Genomic DNA, 13,747 nt, shown 5'->3' with positions numbered 1-13,747 from the left:
TTGGTGAGGCCTTTTTGTCTTTATCATAAAGACTGGATTTATTGTCCTTGCTGCTGGGTTATTGCTGCAACTGGAGTGTGCAGGTTGAAGGTGTTGGTACTCTGTCAACTGCTACCTGCTGCCAGTGCTTGCTTAGGAAGCGTAGCTTTTGCCTGGTTCTGCTTTATGTTTCTGTGTGTGCTTTTTTAAGAGTTGTGACCTCTGCAAACAAGCATGGCTCATCTCTGTGTTTGCTAAACCGGTCGGCACATATTGCACTAAGTAATGTATTTGAATATCATGTGTCTGTAATACCTTTCCTTTTTTTCTTGACAATCAGTTGCATTTAGTGTTCTGTTTCTCATACCAGTGACCTTTCTGTATCATATATATATATATTTATATTTTGTCTATTAACTAATTTCTGAAAAGAAAAACTTACAAAATTTTCAATTCTGTCCTATAATTTTTAAAGAAAATGGCTATCTTGAACTGCCCACATTGAAAAGCCAAGTGCCAATAGCTAATAGCTCTGCCCTGTAATTCACCAGCCCTCCTAAAGCAGCTACAGATAAGTACGCTCACCACCTCTTCTGAAAGATATACCTCAATATACTTGTGCTAGTATGTGTAAAACTTTAAAAACTATTGAACTAGTAATTACAGACCTTTTGGGCATGGAGACCTTAATTCCTGAATTGATTTTAGAAATTACTTACACTATGGTTTTCTCCTTTTTCATAGTTTTGAGTGGCTTTTTATTATTCTCATGAATCATGTATTTCACTTCCTCTAATTTTATTTTTCTTTCCAGATGTTTTCTTCTTTTAAGTTTTTTGTAACATATCCCTATTGAATGGCTCTCTTCCAACTTAGGTCATTCAGTTTCTCTTTATTAAGAATCCCTAGGTGAAGCGAGTACAATAATAGTGTTTAAACACACTTAGAGAAGGGAAGAACCTTGTCTATCAAGTAGATCCAAGTTTCTACCTATGGGTTATTTTACAAAAAATTTAAAGTCGGCTTATCTTCATTGTGTTTTCTTCACTGGGAAACTTGAGCTGTCTGATGTGCTCCCAAGACACTACTTCTGTCTCTAATGAAAAAGGAAACATTATAGATAAAGCAACATAAACATGAAGAAATGCTCAAGGGACTGGAATATGAGTAGTATTACAATCATACTTTGGTTTCCTTTTGAAGTTACTGGAGATTTTTATTTTATTATGATTATTTTTATAACACTGAATTTCTGTCAGACTTTCTGTGTAGAAAAGAATGTTTTGAGAAACGTCTGATTTGTGATTTGGTCTTACTAAGGCTACTCGAGTTTTTTAAAATAATAATTTTGGAAAGCTCATACACCCTCTCATTATATCTTGCTAGTAGAATTCGGTTTAAAGGTTGTTTTACACAAGCTAATACCCTATTTATGTAGTTTTTTTCCATCAGTAAAAAACAAAAAAGATGGAAAGATTCTTATTTTTACTGCTCATATAATGTAATTGTACATTTTGTTTTTTCTCCTCTTAGAGAATTTCTCTGCTCCCCCTGACGTCACTGCAACTACCTCTTCTTCATCGTCATCTTCCTCAGTACGCCCAGCAAATATTGACCTGCCCCCCTCGGGGATAGTAAAAGGCATGCACAAAGGATCCAACAGGTCCAGCCTTATGGATACAGCCGACGGTAGGGAGTTGTAGCTAATTAGGGCATGTTTGTTAAACTGGAAAACTTCAAATTATAAACCATAGTGCCCGCCCCGTGCAGCAGTTGCAGAGCTAGACTGCAGTGCCTCCAACATGAGTCATCTTGAGCTTGCTCTTCTCTACCATTTCCACTGTGACAGCACAGACACTTGTTCAGACTTAGTCTTCTTTTCAAGAGATAACTTGAGGGAAAAACTGAGTGTGGGAAAAGCAAAGAATGCTGTAAGTGAAAAGGGAAATTAGATGAAATATTTAAGCAGTGTCCTAATAATAGCACCATATTTGTTCTGTGTTGTTATAAATCTTGTCCTGTACCTATTTGGTCCAAATGAAATAGAATGAGACGGGACAAAGGCCAACCAACCATCATTAGAAATAAAAGCTCTTAAGAGAATTGAAGAACTAAATAGCCCTAAAAGCAATGATTTTAACTTAGCATTTTTTCCCTTATAGGTGTTCCTGTCAATAGCAGAGTATCCACAAAAATCCAGCAACTCCTCAACACTCTAAAACGACCCAAAAGGCCTCCCTTAAAAGAATTTTTTGTGGATGACTCTGAAGAAATTGTGGAAGGTAGTAGTAATAATACCAAAAACTATATTCCTTAGACAAACATTTCTGAAATAATTACTACCTGTCAGATATGGCAGGATTTAAGGATGAACATGGCATCATTTTGGTTGAAGGAGTTCATAGTTCTCTGCTGTTTTTCTCCTAAGGATCATTTATATTTTAGATCACAGATGAAAAATAAGGAGGGAGGGAGGGGAGAAAAAGGCAAAGAGGTAATTAGGGAGCATAGAACTATCCTTGGGAATATGCTCTATGAAATTAGGTAATTTCCCAAATACATAATTATTTTAATTATTGTATTTGTCATTATCCTAGAATTTGTATGTCAAATTCAACCTCAGAAGTTTGCCTGGTCTTTCTCGATATAGCATAGTGCTTTCATTAAATCAACCAGTCAACACATACATGTCTGCTTTTCACAAGACAGTGGGGTAGGTGGCGAAAAAGGTTCAAAGCTTTATGAAAATACAGTCACTTCCTTCATGTTGTTTACAACTTAGACTGGTACTAAAATATTACATGTAAAAACATAGTTCAGCCAATAAGTGTGTGTCAGTGAATATAGGCAGTTTGAAGAACAGAATCACTTCCATCTGTGCGGCAAGAGAAGGCTTTGTAGAGGAGGTAGTAAGTCAGGACTTACCTAATTCCATAACTTAAAAATAAGCATGAAATCATACAATGTCTAGAATTTAGTAGGAAGGTTTGGGAGGTGAATTTGTGGGAATATAGATGAAATAAGGGTGACCATTTGATAATTATTGAAGCTAGGTGACAAATAAGTCTACTTAACAACAGCTTTTGTCAAAAGAAGGAAGCCTTGGTAGCTTTGTAGACTGTTTTTATGCCCTGAGAGTAATAACAGGCTTTGAGCACATCAGACCTGTTAATGAACTAGGCACATTAGTAAAATAGATCTGGTCCAGCCCACTTTATGCAACCACAAACAACAAGCACCCTGACATAGGAGGTTGAGATGAATTTCTGTTTCTTTAGGAGTCACTAACTCATTACCACTGACATCTCTCTAGATGCACTGTTACACAAGATGCTCATGCCAATAATAGTCCCTTCAGACTTTGTAGCATTGTGTATTGACCAGATAAATGAAGGCCAAGGTTTAACAGGAATCATCCTTGAACAGTTTTCACTGGCAACTTTCTACTACTTACAGCTTTCTACTAATTATAAACAGGGGACAGTTGCTTTTTTGAACAATGATTACCTTTGGGGGAAAAAAAAATACCTGTCTATCTGGATGCCTGAAAGAGTGTGCCCCAGGGTCTGCATTGGCAATAATATACAGACTGTTATGACCAGAAGACTATGCCTATCATATATACAGTCTGCCCCCAAAACAAAACTATTTATGTAGAATCACCCATGGTTTTTTTTTTTTTAATTCATCTAGTAGTTTAGGGTCCAGGAATATACAAAGTAGAAGGGCAGCTGAAGTGTTATTTACCTAGGGCAGTGAATTGAGAAATGAAACCATTTCATTAGTCTCGTTAGCAGAAAGTTGAATCAAGACATTTCAAGTAAGTCTCCCAATTCTGTCATTAAATTGAGCTATAAAATAAAATTTATTTCATATTTCATTATCCATCTGATCCCATCTCCCCTCTGTGTCTCTTCTCTCATCCTCTGTTCACCTAATTTCCTGCCCTTCCTTTAAGACTCAGCTTAGTTAGGGGACTCCAGCCCTAAGCTGGGTGACTTGGCCCTCTTCTGCCCTCCCTATAAAATCTCTGTCATGCTCTGCTCACATTTACTCTACTTAATCTGTGTATGTGTCCCTTCTGCACGGTAGATACTCCATGAGGGCACAGACTCTGTACTCCTTGCACATAGCACTATTAGAAATGACAAATGTTTGTGTACCATTTATGTCCTCAGTGTTTATTATATCTCACACACATAATTGGCACTCAGTAAATACTTGACTTTTTGCTCCATGTGCAAACTATCTTTCCTGCTATGAAAATGTGGGTTTTTCCCCCTTTTTATTATTTGAATAGTAATTGTTTATTGTAGAAAAATTAAGAGGACTTTAGTTTTACCTGTGTGAAAGAATATGAAATATTGTTCACCTCCGATTTCTGAAATGACCATGTTAATAATGTAGTGCTACTGTTCCCCCCAAATTCAGTTCAATTTAATTAACATTATATATCAGGCACTATAGGCAATAGGGGGAATAAGAAGCATGCCTTGTCTCAAGAAGCTGCCCTTCATGGAGGAGAAAAACTTGGACAGTAATAGAAACCCTTGAGGATGTCAGTGCTTCCATAAGGGCAGACTGCCACTCCGTGCAGGGACACTAAGGAGGGAGGGGCTGGGACGGCTCCCCAGGGAGTGTGCTGTTCATCGGCCCCCTGAGAAGGGTGAGTATGATAAGGTGACTGGGAAGCAAACGGATTGGCCACATGAGATGTGGCCTCATGGAACACTGTCATTTGTACCCATGATGTGTTTGAGTCTAATGACCCTGTGGTGTACCTGTTCCTATCATCGTTTTATAGACAACAGGAAATAAGGTTCAAGTAACTCAGTTTGCTACCATCACACTAGTAAAAAGTGAATGTAAACTTGGGTTTTCTGACTCACAGTTGAATGCTTTTTCATTAAACATAACCTGGTGAAGAGGAACCTGGCTCTCAAGCATTGGACACAAACTGCAAGAATTTAAAACCAGATTTACTAAAATCTGTAAAATTTCTAAAAAGAAATTTATATTTGTGCTTTTCTGTATGTTCAGTAATTTGCTTTGTCAGGGTCAGGATTTTTGCCTACAATATGTTAAATATGATTTCACAGTTACATGGAAAAATGAATAAAGGCCCAGTTTGTGGATTACCATATCTATCCATCTATGTCCTTTCTTTTCTCAGAGTGAGTTTATATCAGATGAAGAGAAGGAGGAAATATATTTGAGATTAGAGACCTAAGGCATGTTAGTTGGTGTTTGCATTTATTTCAATATATTGTATATATTAAATATATAAATATATTTTGTTTACTTCATTTATTTGTATTTGTACTTACTTTCATAACCCATTGAGGTTTTTTTCTGTGGTGCAGTACCTCAGCCAGACCCCAATCAGCCCAAGCCTGAGGGACGGCAGATGACGCCTGTGAAGGGAGAGCCGCTGGGAGTCATCTGTAACTGGCCTCCTGCTCTTGAGTCTGCCCTGCAGCGCTGGGGCACCACTCAAGCAAAATGCCCCTGTCTGACAGCACTGGATGTGACAGGAAAACCGGTTTACACTCTTACTTATGGTGAGTTTACAAGAGTCTTAACTCCTTCCTTTTCTCCCAATAGTTCTTCAGATTTTCATGCATAGTGTTTCTATCTTGATATTTAGCAATTGCTGATGATTATGTTTCAATAAATCTCATAATAGGATCCTAAGTTCTAAGTACAGCTATTGCCAGATGTTTTCATTTGCTAAATTGACCTTTGCAGGCCTGCTATTATATAAAAGAGCAAAAAGAAGAAGGAGACTTTGTAGATCCATTGATGATTTATATTAGAAGAGGATCTGGGGGAGACATTTGGGCAGGATTAAAACTGTAGGGTAAAAATCAGACAGTTTTATCTAAAAATTGAAACCAGCTTTTCTTTGAAGAATTGTGCACATTGACATGAGTTTAAACCTTAGATGCTTCTCCGAATGAGTCGTATATAAACTAACATCTATTCAAAATAAGATGGTTTCTCTTTTTACTTTCTTCAAAATCTAAAATCAGAATTTCTAAAGGTGTTTGTGGAGAGGGAGCAGGAAGAGGGGGAGAAAATGCTTTTTCCCGCCAAAAAAAAAAACAGTTTTCAGCATTCATTTCAGAAGCTGTACATTAATTTCATACATATAATCCATGAAGAAAGCAATTAGCTGGCCAAATCTTTATATGTTTATTTGACATCTATGAATATATCCAGGTTTCACATAGTTAATTTCCATTTTATTGTCTGTTGTCACTGAAATACAGTATAATGAAATGCTTAACCATTTGAGGGTGACTTCACAGGTGATTTCAAATATATAACACCATATATGAAGTGGTTCTACAGAAAAAGCTTAGAACAGACGTAGGGTTCTGATTTCTAGTCCTATGATAAACTATTTCCCTCCCTTTAAATGTGATCAACTCACACTGAATTATTTCTAAAGATATTCAGATTACTTCATAAAAGAATTTGCAGTATTATCTAAATCAGAATTAGCATCTGGTGATGTTTTCTTTTTGTTTGGAAACAGGGCTGGCTTTTGTAAACTAGGGTGACTGGGAAGCACTGTGTTAGGGGCAGGGCCGCATGTTAGGGTGATGCCTTGTTCGTCGCTTGGAAGTGGCCGCTGTCTCATGAAATGTGCTGATGAACTGAATGCCCTCTTACTCTCACTGACATATGCTTGTGTTTTTCTATATGACTGTTTTCTTTTCTTTCTCCAGGAAAGTTGTGGAGCAGAAGTTTAAAGTTGGCCTACACACTGCTTAATAAACTGGGAACCAAAAATGAGCCTGTGTTAAAACCTGGAGACAGGGTAATTCGTTTTTTGTTTTTAAGGAGGTGGTGTTTTATTGTTTTCTAATATGCACATTCTGGATTTTTAATGTACAACTGAATTTATATAACTCTTAGAAAATGAAACTGTTTTGGTTTTAATCCATGTTAGGCAATGCCAGGTGATAATTCTTGCATTCAGAGATTAAAGGAAATTCACATGTCCCTTTCTGTAGCTGTTAATCAGTAAACTCTTGAAGTGCTAATAAAAAGAAAGAGAAACCAGTCTTTCTGCAAAGAAATATTTCAATATTCAGACAACAAAAATAGCAACAAAGTTTATTATGTTTTTTTTTTCTTTAGAAAATGCCCCATAAAACTTTTTTAAAACAATTTTCTGTGGTATTATATAGAAAAGGGAAGGACACCCTAGGTGACTTCCAAGAAGAAACAGATTGGCATCATTTAACTACTTCTTTAATTGGAAGTGACATTAAAAGTTTTTCTTTTTTGATATATGGAGGTTTTCTCCTCTTAATGACTTCCTAAATATTACTTCTTACCTTAAACTTACTTTTCATTTGGAATTTATATAATGAAATACCAACTACACAACAGACTTTTTTTTTATTAAACTATCTCTATTTGCAGAGGATATGATTTTTTATTTTTTACCATGTGCACCAATCATTATACCTCACAATCCCTTTCTCCCTCCTTCCCCACCAGACCTCCCTGACCCCTCCCCTTTGGTAACCACTAGTCCCTTCTTGGAGTCTGTGAGTCTCCTGTAGTTTTGTTCCTTCAGTTTTGCTTCATTGCTATACTCCACAAATGAGGGAAATCATTGGTACGTGTCTTTCTCCGCCTGGCTTATTTCACTGAGCATAATACCCTCTGGCTCCATCCATGTTGTTGCAAATGGTAGCATTTGTTTCTTTCTTATGGCTGAGTAGTATTCCATTGTGTATATGTATCACATCTTCTTTATCTATTCATCTACTGATGGATACTTAGGTTGCCTCCATATCTTGGCTATTGTAAATCGTGCTGCAATAAACATAGGGGTGCATATGTCTTTTTGAATCTGAGTTGTTTTCTTTGGGTAAATTCCTAGAAGTGGAATTCCTGGGTCAAATGGTATTTCTATTTTTAGTTTTTTGAGGAACCTCCGTACTGCTTTCCACAGTGGTTGAACTAGTTTACATTCCCACCAGCAGTGTAGCAGGGCTCCCCTTTCTCCGCATCCTTGCCAGCATTTGTTGTTTCTAGTCTTTTCTATGTTGGCCATCCTAACTGGTGTGAGGTAATATCACATTGTAGTTTTTTTTTGCATTTTCCTCATAATTAGAGATGTGGAACATGTTTTCATGTGCCTGTTGGCCATCTGAATTTCTTCTTTGTAAAAGTGTCTGTTCATATGCTCTACCCATTTTTTAATAGGGTTATTTGCTTTTTGGGTGTTGAGGCGTGTGTGAGTTTATAAATTTTGGATGTTAACCCTTTGTCGGATAGGTCATTTACAAATATATTCTCCCATACTGTAGGATGCCTTTTTGTTCTGTTGATGATGTCCTTTGCTGTACAGAAGCTTTTTAGCATGATGTAGTCCCATTTGTTCATTTTTTATTTTGTTTCCCTTGCTCAAGGAGATGTGTTCATGAAAAAGTTGCTCATGTTTATATTCAAGAGATGTTTGCCTATGTTTTCTTCTAAGAGTTTTATGGTTTCATGACTTACATGACTTACATTCAGGTCTTTGATCCATTTTGAGTTTACTTTTGTGTATGGGGTTAGACAATAATCCAGTTTCATTCTCTTACCTGAGCTGTCCAGTTTTGCCAACACCAGTTGTTGAAGAGGCTGTAACAGACTTCTTTTTAGTAGGCTCTGATTACAGAATCTAGACTAGCCTTATAAGAATACTTTTACATAGTGGTAAAGGGCACCTAAGGATGGCTTTCACTTATAAATATAACAAGTGAGTATTTCCTAGTCCTCACAGAACCCCAAGAAGATAATTTTGTGTCTTCCTAGCAACATGAACACTTGTGTGCAGGAAAGAAATAGGTTGTTTTAAATGTCTTATGGAATTAATATTTTTTTAGAATTCTAAGAAAGTTTAGCAGGTTCAGAGAAACTTACCTTGGGAGTGAGTTAAGAGGATTTGAAAATGAAAGAAAGGAAAACTAGAGTCTGGTGATATAATTAAGTTTCCAGTGTTAATCTGTGAATTTCTAAGCCAAGTAACAAATTCCACAATGATGGTGACTTTTATGTTTTTGCATTCCTTGAGTAAATTAGGAAGAGTCAGTTATCCCTGAAATGCATGACAGGCGCTATTACCGGTTTGAACACATTTTATAGGTTTCATTGTTTATCTTTTGTAAATGAATTAACATTGTAATGGTTCCTGCCAGTAATTTTTACACCTATTACCAAATGCTTTCATGCTAGAATACTTGACTGTTGGTTAAGTGAGTGAAGATTAATGCAATTAATTCATTGAAGAGTAAGAAACCTTAGTTTGGCTGTAAGGTGTTAATCAAGGCAATAATGCTTGTAGAGTCTCTTTGAGAGATGTAAGAGTTATCTAATAGGCTGGCCTATCTAGAGAGATTCATTACATTAAGTAAACTGTCTTAGGCTTCACAAGTAATTTACTACTTAAGGTGAGTTGCTTGCTGCTCAATCACAAGTAGAATTAAGTGAAAAAATGTTATAGTGATGATGGTGGTTGAATTGCATAATAGTTTCCGGAATGACTCTAGTATAGTCATGGGAATGAAAGAGATCTTTTTAGATTTGTGCATACTTCTCAATAACTTAATTTCCTTTAGGCTATTAAATGGTTTGATTTTTTTGTGGTCAGGATAAATATTATATATAAATGTGCATCTTAGAGAGTGACACTGAAAGCATTCTTCCTTTTTTATTCCTGTTACTGAATACTGTTATGCATTTTAGGTAGCCCTGGTTTACCCCAACAATGATCCAGTCATGTTTATGGTGGCTTTTTATGGGTGTCTCCTGGCAGAAGTGATTCCAGTGCCTATAGAGGTACCTCTTACCAGAAAGGTAACATTGCTAAATTTAAGAGGAATGTAGCCTGGGGTGACATGGCAGGCAGGCATCAGGTTCTTGGATCGGTTGACTCGGTCATGACCTATAGGAATAGTCTGAACATTTTCTTAAGTACTCAGCTTCACTTTCTAAAAACACAAAAGTTGTTTAAAAAGTTATTTATTAGTGTTTATGAATTTCATGAAAATAACATTTTTTTTCAACTAAGATGGATATTACATGTGTCACTTAAAAATCATGAGGACATACTTGACTTTTCATAATTACAATTTATAAAGAGTACCACTCTTGCTTCAGAGATTATAGATAATCCACATGAACAGTAAGTGAGACCCTCTTGTAAAGGGGTTTCCTTTAAGTGTATTACCCAGGATTCCCATGAAGTCTGAGGCAGTGCAGTGAAGGCATGTTCCCACTCTGGAGAACAGGATTGTGTTCGGACAACACCTGAGCCCGAAGTGAAGCCTAATAGCAGATTTCTGAGTTTAACTGAATGGTTTCTCCATGAAATGTTGGACTCATGCAGTCCATTATTGAGAGTTGATAATAAAGACAAAGCTGGTGGACACTGTGGATTTACAAGAAAAAAACCGTTTTCTGAAGGGAATTAAAAAAATTGGTAATATCCCTGAAATGGGTTGATGGGATATAATATCTTTAGTCAGGAAATCATAGGGTTGTTCTTAAATTTTTAAGTTGGCCATGTTTGAGTAGTTCCATAATGATACTTTAAAGATTATATTTTAATGAAAATTCTTTAGACTATATTTTTTGTTTACTATTGTTGAAAGGCTTAAATCTGCCTCCTTTTAAAATAGAAAGAAGGAGTATATAATTTGGATATAATTGTCCATTCACTTTCATTGTAAATTTGGACATTTGGTGTCCGTTTACATTGTTGATTTTGTTCTGACCTGACGTGCTTTGCTTTTGGATTCAGGAATGTGGCTAGGTCAAGACAACTTAACCATGTTTGCATTTATTTCATTTGCCTGAAATTAATAAAAGAGGAGCACTGCTTATCTTTGAATAAAATGCTCACATTTGGCTGATAGAATTAATCATTAGCAATGTCAGATCAATAAAATATTTGATTTACACTCAGGCAATCACTGTATTGTAGACATTATTTGGAAGGACATATTGTCACGGAATTTTGACAATTGCCAGATATCAGTGGGGTTCCATGAATGTGACCACACAAGTGCCTGAGCATTACAAGTGTTAGATTCTGGGCAAAGGTGTGCTCACGTTCACTCCCCTACCGTGCTCATTATCTTTTCTCCACAGGACGCTGGAGGGCAGCAGATTGGCTTCTTGCTGGGAAGTTGTGGCATTGCCTTAGCTCTTACCAGTGAGGTTTGTCTAAAGGGGCTGCCAAAAACCCAGAATGGGGAAATTGTACAGTTCAAAGGTTAGTAATATTTGTACCTGAATTATCAGTTAAAACTTAAAGCTGATTGCTTTAATTAGTGTTTTAGTAATAGTTAAGTGCTTAACATAATTTTCTTAGTTAATTTTCACGATTTTATGAAGTAGGTACCATTATTATCCCCATTTTACAGGTGAGGAAACACAGAGAGGTTAAGTAACTTGCCAAAGTCATAGCTAACAAATGGCAGAGCAGCTATCTGAACCCAAATCTGACTCCACAGCCCACACCCTTAACCTTTATGGTGATGATTGGAAAAAGCTACCATTCTGTTCACTAAAGCTGAATGCTACATATAAAGACAGAGGATAGACCACTATCAGTGTACATCCACTGCCAATGGACCTCCCAGTTGTTGACGTAATGTCAAGGCCTGGAATTAGAATGTGAAACAGTTGTTCTTTTGAAAGAAGGTGTAATTGTCTGGTGATTTGTCACCAAAAACGAATACAAATAAAGTATTTTACTGATTATATAAGATGACCTTGGTTTGGTATCTTAATACTTAAAATGACCAGTTCAGTGTGAACTCCTCCCCTCAAGGCTTAGGCAAATCAGTTTTTATTTTGGGTTTGATTTAGGTTGGCCCCGGCTCAAATGGGTTGTAACAGATTCCAAGTATCTTTCCAAGCCACCCAAAGACTGGCAGCCTCACACCCCGCCTGCCGGGGTGGAGCCGGCGTACATTGAGGTGAGTCCTGAGCCTTGAACATTTATTCCAGCTTTTCCTCTGGTTTCAGTTGCTCTTACAAAATTTAAAACTAACTTTTTTGCAGTTTTAGTGTTAGAAGATTCTGCTGGTTTGTTAGAATTCCATCTTTTAGTTTGTAAAATGCCTCATAGGAACAATCAATTCTAATTATTTTTAACATAAATATACATTCAAGAGAAAGACAGCAAAGAAATTGATCTGTCCATGTAGGAAAGTTACAAAAGACTTAGAGAAGTATAGAGGTTTAAGACATGAAGTGCTAGCAGACAAACTGGCGCGGATATTTCTCTGCTGCTTGAGGTAAGGGGTGGGAAGTAAGAGAATGGAGAAATGAGGAGGGCAAAGAGCTGTGCTTGAAAAGAAAAAATTTAACAGATAAAAGAGAGAGAGCAAGAAGAAACAAATGGCTCGAGGGTTTGGTATTGAAGGTTGTAGGAACTTGATAACATTATCGATAACATGATTGATTGATTGATAACATGATCCTGTTGAGGGACTAAGTCCTACTGCATACCAGCCACCAGGCTAAGTGCTTTAAACGCATTATCTCAGTCAGTTCTCACCAGTACCCTTGCAGTGGGGGCTGTTATTAAACTTGCAATAGAGATGAGGAGACTAAGACTTAAACAAATTTAAGTAACAGATCAAGGGTCATATTACTCAAAAATGGCAGTTGGGACTCAGACTCACATCTGTTTCACTCTAAAAGCTGCACATCCTGCTTGAGACATATTCATTAGTAAATGCTCACTGCTAAATTAATGAATTAAAAAATCAATAAACTTATAAAAAGCCTTGGGGAAAAATATCCACCCAACCTTGATCCCTGTGGTGATAACTTTGGCTATAAAAGAAAAGAGAGTGGGTTAATAGCTTTGAGAGGTGATGTGGTAATGTTGGAAGCAAGGAGAATTGCTTTTGAAGATAGAAGAGTCAAATCTGAATATGATTAAGTGACAGATAAGTAAGGAGGCAATTAAAATCCAAATTTAGCCATCATCTCTCAGTGATGATATGGTTTATCATGCCATCCTCCTTAAAATTGCTCACTGGCTTCCCTGACTACTCTCAGTTCTCGTGCCTCACTGACCACTCCTTTTTAATCTTCTTTATTGGTCATTCCTGAAAGGTAAAGGGCTGTTCATTACATGGCCCCTGCTTAGTTCTCTGGCCTCATGTGGAACCACTGACCTCTACGTTTCTAGATTTCTGCTGTTCTGAATTGACTTACAGTTTTCATTTGGGACCTTCTTATTACCCACAGGACATTGCCAGTGAGTTTAAAACATCCTGGCGATACTTTTTGTTCTGACCTGACATGCTTTTGGACTCAGGAGTGTCAGCAGAAGAGTGATAAGAATAACTGTGCTGTTAAAAGATTTATCTCATTCTGTTAGGTTAAGAAGGGAAATAGGATGACCAGCATCTACAGGTGAGCCCAAGCTTGTGGTGATGGAGATAGAGAAACATGGATGGAGTTGAGAGACAGGAAGGAAGCAGAAGAGGCAGGAGTTAGTAACTGACTCTGGAGAGGGAAGAGGCAAGGAAAGGCCCTCGGATTTCTTACTTGGACACATGGGTAGATGGCAGCATCTTTCACTAAGATAGAAAATACAGCAAGAAGAATTTTTGTGGGCAAAGTGTGTTGGATATACTGGATTCACAAGACCACAGGTCGCTCAAGGGGAACAGTTGACTCTATGAGTTGGATCTCTGGAGAGAGCTCTGGGTCAGAGATGGAGAATTGGGAGTCA

At 37.1% G+C, this 13,747-nt stretch overlaps 1 protein-coding gene across 3 annotated transcripts in view; it reads left to right on the top strand.

Annotated features, from left to right (window-relative positions):
- The window catches only part of DIP2B (disco interacting protein 2 homolog B), a 242,338-nt gene that overhangs the window by 170,329 nt on the left and 58,262 nt on the right, over positions 1 to 13,747 (top strand). For 2 of the 3 annotated variants that reach the window (XM_036992561.2, XM_036992557.2), the window contains 7 exons: positions 1,513 to 1,668; positions 2,142 to 2,264; positions 5,343 to 5,540; positions 6,714 to 6,805; positions 9,733 to 9,843; positions 11,140 to 11,263; positions 11,863 to 11,972. In XM_036992561.2, coding sequence (XP_036848456.1) covers positions 1,513 to 1,668; positions 2,142 to 2,264; positions 5,343 to 5,540; positions 6,714 to 6,805; positions 9,733 to 9,843; positions 11,140 to 11,263; positions 11,863 to 11,972 — 914 coding nt within the window. The remainder of the gene's footprint in view (positions 1 to 1,512; positions 1,669 to 2,141; positions 2,265 to 5,342; positions 5,541 to 6,713; positions 6,806 to 9,732; positions 9,844 to 11,139; positions 11,264 to 11,862; positions 11,973 to 13,747) is intronic. The other variant, XM_036992559.2, reaches the window with a different exon arrangement.

The sequence above is a fragment of the Manis javanica genome, chromosome 10 (genome assembly GCF_040802235.1).
Source record: "Manis javanica isolate MJ-LG chromosome 10, MJ_LKY, whole genome shotgun sequence".
In the NCBI taxonomy this organism is placed as follows: Eukaryota; Metazoa; Chordata; class Mammalia; order Pholidota; family Manidae; genus Manis; species Manis javanica.
Note: the sequence above shows the minus strand (reverse complement) of the source record. Positions and strands in the feature narration are given on the sequence as shown.